The sequence below is a fragment of the Octopus bimaculoides genome, chromosome 8 (genome assembly GCF_001194135.2).
Source record: "Octopus bimaculoides isolate UCB-OBI-ISO-001 chromosome 8, ASM119413v2, whole genome shotgun sequence".
Lineage (NCBI taxonomy): Eukaryota > Metazoa > Mollusca > Cephalopoda > Octopoda > Octopodidae > Octopus > Octopus bimaculoides.
The window spans coordinates 50,686,522-50,691,631 of NC_068988.1; the positions used below are offsets into that span (position 1 = coordinate 50,686,522).

General features: G+C 36.8%; 1 protein-coding gene across 1 annotated transcript in view; it reads right to left on the minus strand.

Moving 5' to 3' along the window:
- Positions 1–266: 266 nt before the first annotated feature.
- LOC106881881 (DBH-like monooxygenase protein 1) overlaps positions 267–5,110 on the minus strand; it is a 28,307-nt gene continuing 23,463 nt past the window's right edge. The window contains exons 10-12 of the mRNA XM_014932404.2: positions 4,616–4,725; positions 2,179–2,293; positions 267–515 (exon numbers count right to left, since the gene is read on the minus strand). Of these exons, the coding sequence (XP_014787890.2) occupies positions 267–515; positions 2,179–2,293; positions 4,616–4,725 (474 nt within the window). The remainder of the gene's footprint in view (positions 516–2,178; positions 2,294–4,615; positions 4,726–5,110) is intronic.

Genomic DNA, 5,110 nt, shown 5'->3' on the forward strand with positions numbered 1-5,110 from the left:
TATATATATATATATATATATATATGTATGTATATATATATATATATACGCTGGGCAAAAATGATTTGTGGTATTTCCTCCATCTTTACGTTCTAAGTTCAAATTCCGTCGAGGTTGAGTTTTTCTTTCATGCTTTGGGGTTCGATAAAATAAGTACTAGTCAAGCACTGGGATCAATATAATCAACTAACCCTCCATCTTGAAAAATGTCAGACCTTGTGGAACTAGAATATACATTAAAGGTAAACTAAATATACGATCGTATCCTAATTAGTTCTAACGTAACGGAAGTAAATATATAAGTAACTGAAAGCTAATGACGCAATACATTGACCTTTGCGTAATAATTTGTCTGAATGTTTTAATTGAGAAATCATATTGAAAATATTTAATTGTCTAAACTTAAAAATACTTACCTTTATGGTTGTAGCCGGTTGTGGAATCGAAGTCGGCAGCACCGTTGACGGGTGTTCATATTTAATTAAGGGGAGTGATTGATTCTTAAATACGACACCCTATGAAGACAGAATATATCGATCATTAAGTTCTGGACGTCAATCCGTTCGAGCAATTTTTTTAAAATTATCGTCGTATATTTTAAGACATTGCACACCGAACGAAAGTTAATTTTACATAATTTAGTAAAGAATTATATTATAGTAACGTTTCTACTGTAACTGAAAATATATTTTGATGAGAAGAAATATACAAGGCTTATTAATAGAATCGAAGACAAAACCCTACTCAATACCTTGAAGAGAAATCAAAAATGGTCTATAACATAAATAAAGTGCAATTCATGGACTTTATTTGTGGGTTTATTTTGGTTAGTATATAGTGAGGTAAGTCAAACATCGCATTATAACTCTGCTTGATCCAGTTTAGATTTTTAACTATATTCATTTGAGTTCAAATTCTGTCAACAACAGCTTTGTCTTTTATGAACATCAGCTTTTATCATTTATGAAGCAACTCTTTTTCTGTTACAAGCGTCATCCTATTCCCCTAAAACATTCCATACAGAAACCTTTGCTGTATTTCCGTCTGAATGTATTTTGATAAATTCATAGTAAACTAATTTAGATATTTTTTTCATAGGAAGATAAAAATATAAGTTTGGAGAGGAAACATAATGTTGTTAAGTAGCTTAGTGAAGTTTACGCAGTTGATTTGATTTGGAACTATGGATCTTAAAGCAGAGGCGAATGCAACAGAGCCTTAGTAAAATTCTAGTGAGTCGAAAATAGAGCGTGTTTCAAATTAATAATTGAAGTAATTTCATGTATGACGGAAACGCCCTTGAGTAAATGCATGAAGACATCACACCTCTATTTCTCTCTGTCAGAGATGTCAGTTATTTGTTTAAATATTACTTTAGATGAGCAAATGAGATTTGGTGATGTTTACATTACATTAGAAACGCAAGTTTCTTCAAATGAAGTAAAATGGCTTCAACTGCAGTAAAATATGCCATGTGCTTAAATCTCTTCTATACCATTTACTACTAAATATATAATGTATGGTTCAGACAATTTCATGGTTCGTATTCTGTTAGTAGGATCTTAATTCTCAGTATCATCGTCTAGTGATAGAGAAGTTCGCCTCACACTCGTGTGGTTCCAGGTTCAGCTCTGTTGCACGGCACATTGTGTATGTATCTTCTAAAGTAGCTTGGGGTTGATCTAAACTCGTGAGTGAAACTTCAAAACGCGTAGTTTTATACATATATTTGGGTGGTCGACTTACTTTAACATTGCTACCTTCCATTGAGTAATTTTAGCAGAGCCCACTCTGTTGAAACCAACTGAACCAATTCTCCAACTTAATGATGACAACCCGTTATCTTGGTATACAGTTTCCTACGGTAGCAATACCCGAGTCTTGCTTTCTTTCATTCATATTTTCTTATAAACACTATTAGAGGTACCGTGAAAGTTATGGTACTAGCCTTCGTCGCTTGACTAAGCCAAAATAACGCCACTAAACTGTTAAATGCCAAAGTAGGAAATAGGTTCCTACTGCGTAAAGCAGTAGGCAGTAGAACTTAAAATTGACCAGTGTATATTTACAAATGTTAATTTTCACGTCAACCCTAACCAAAGTTCAAGATATGATTGTGATCAGCGAGGCACATTAAATGACGAATTAAAACAAAAAGGGGGAAAAAGTACAACTTACACCAGTCCTATTGTTACAAATCTGCGAAAAACCGACTTTAGGTTCCAAACCGTTGACTATTAATTCCACTCTTTTAATGGCATCTGGGTTATTTTTATAATGCAGTGGGTCCATGCTGAAACATAATGACATCTAATTTTTGCGTTTCCATATACACCAATCACTATCAGTTCAATATACAAAAGTAAAATATTTTAGCATTTACAATTTAGTTGATACTTCAAGTTTCACGGTTTCGTTTGCACTGTTGTGCCTATGTTGTTGTAACAGACAAACTATGTTACGAAGTAGATCAATTGCATTGGTATTTAAATAGAAAGCAAGCGTATGATAAGCATAAAAGACAGAAAAATACGCCGACTTGGCCAGAGACCTGAGGGACGCTGGATTCAAAACCAAAGTCTCCGTAGTCGAGGTTGGCGTCAGGGGATTTGTAGGCTCATCTGCCTACAGCCTCATGAAACCAGCTGTCCGTCTCTGGAAGAAGCAGAACTAGAACCTTGAGGACCATGGGAGAAGCGGCGGAGAAGTTGGATCTGGTCTAGGAGGAACAAAGGCCAACTTCATAAGGCTTAATTTTCCCCAATTCAAGCGAATACCAGATTGGCATAGTCGTGTAGGCCTGCGCCTCTGGAGCCGGCGACCCGGGCTCGAATCCTGCTTGGACCGTGAAAAAAAAAAAGGAACCCTCACACCTGGGTCATCCGAGCGCTCGCTAGTGTACCTTGAGCAGCAAGAATCAGTTTTTTCGTTTCCTTCTTTAAAAAACCCAGCCTTAACCATCTCCAGGATTCTTCATCAGCTTCATCCACTGTTTATTGAAAAAAATCCCCGTGTCGGACTTTCTCTTTCCAGTTGATAATATTGTTTGTTAGTCCTCATACTGTACTCATAGAAGGTCTCTCCATTGTGTGATCACCTCATTCAGTGTAGCTTGCATCATTCTTTCATCGCTATTCTTCAGATAGACATACAAGAGCTCGAGTATTGGCTCTGTAGATAGCTGTTTCTATTTCTTTTATTGAGTAGTTGTGGTATCTATGGTTGGTTGGTTTGAAAGCGTTCGGTACTTTGGATTAAGAGATTTTCACCACCTTTTTTCATTTCATTTAGGCTAAAAGGTTCGTTAAACCACATGCGGTTCCTTTCTTACTCTTTTCTTTTCATTCGTTACTAGATCGTATGGCTTTGGGAATGTATTCTAATTGCTTTTGAGCCCATCGACGAAGCAGCACCATTCTTTAGTGGTACTGCTTCGTTCTATAAAAATGTGGAAGTACTGAGGATTTTGTTATTTAGTAGATGGAGCGGACTGTAGATAGCAAAATGGGACAATAAAAAGACTCACTTTCGCCTCTGCTGGCACAAAAAACAGCTTAATTAGCTTTCACCGAGACTCACTCAGCACATACAGAAAAGCAGCCCAATTAGTTTTCAACGAGACTCAAACTGAACACAACCCTGGTGATTTCGTTCTTTCAGTGTGGGTGTGAGAGCTAGACTTTTACAGCTGAGATGAAGCAAAAAATTCAAGCATTTGAGCACAAATGCTTCAGAAGTCTGCTACTCGTACGCTGACCACAAAACGAACAGTTTTGAGAGGCAGCAAATCAACTAATGCGCTGGCAGACGGACCAATCCTTGCCAGGTAAAAAATCGAAAGTTTGCGTGCTACGTTCATGTATTGTGCCATAATTTCCTGTCCAAAGTCATCCTTCAGAGTACAGTTGAGGGAAAACGACCGAGAAGTAGACAGAAAAACATCTTAGTTTGACAACATCAAGGAATCGACAGGTCATAATACCGTGACCCTGCTACGCATGACAGATAACAGAGACCAGTGGCGACGGCTGATTGCAAAAGCGTCTAGATCATCAGCCCAGCGACTGGTTGCATCAGTTAAGAGAACTTGATTATGTTGATGAGATGAAGTGAAGACGACCAACGACAACATAGTGCAAATAATGTATTAAATTAAAAAGTCAACGAGTACCACAAGGTATAATGTAAAAAAAAACATCACAAAATACAATTGATCACCAACGAATGGATATAATAACCATAGACAAACGAGCATTCCGATGTATATGAAACGAATATGAAGACCAGAAGAGGAACAGTTCTTACTAGGAGATCGTAGTTTAGTGAAATCTGAGCCACTCACACGCACACATACACATGCACGCGCATAAATCCACAGGTATACACAAATAGACATATATACATGAAGATTTATAGATCAATAGCAGATAGATGGAGAAGTAAATATGCAGATAGATAACTACGTATATGTGCGTGCTTGTATGTATATATGTGTGCGTGTGTTTATGTATATAAGTATAATTATATATGAATGTGTGTGTGTATGAAGATGAATCGAAATAAACAGAAATACATACAGGCATACAGACTGATAAATGAATATATTTAGAGATACCTGATTAGTTTTATGTTATACACTGGTTCACTGAAACAATCTTTTAATTCTATTCGCGGATAAATCGTAATGAAAGCTAGACACATCTCGTCCTCAGTGCTAAGACCACCCTGTAAAGATAATAAAAGATATATCAAATAATTATTCAAGATATGCAAATTACTATGAAATTTGAGGTCATCAATGGTTGACTTTTTGTTGGCGGCTCTTGAATACATTTGAACTCAGAACATAAGACAGATGAAACGCCGCTAAGTATTTTGTCCGGTGTGCTAAGGATTCTGCCGACTCGCTGCCTTAATATCAAGTAAATACATATATTTTAATTAAAATTAATGTGCTGACGAATTTTTCTTAATGAATTAAATTGTGGAACGAGTTAGGTACCTTACAAAAGACTTCATTATACACATACGCGCGCACGCGCCACATACACACACACACACACACACACACACACACACACACACACACACACACACACACACACACACA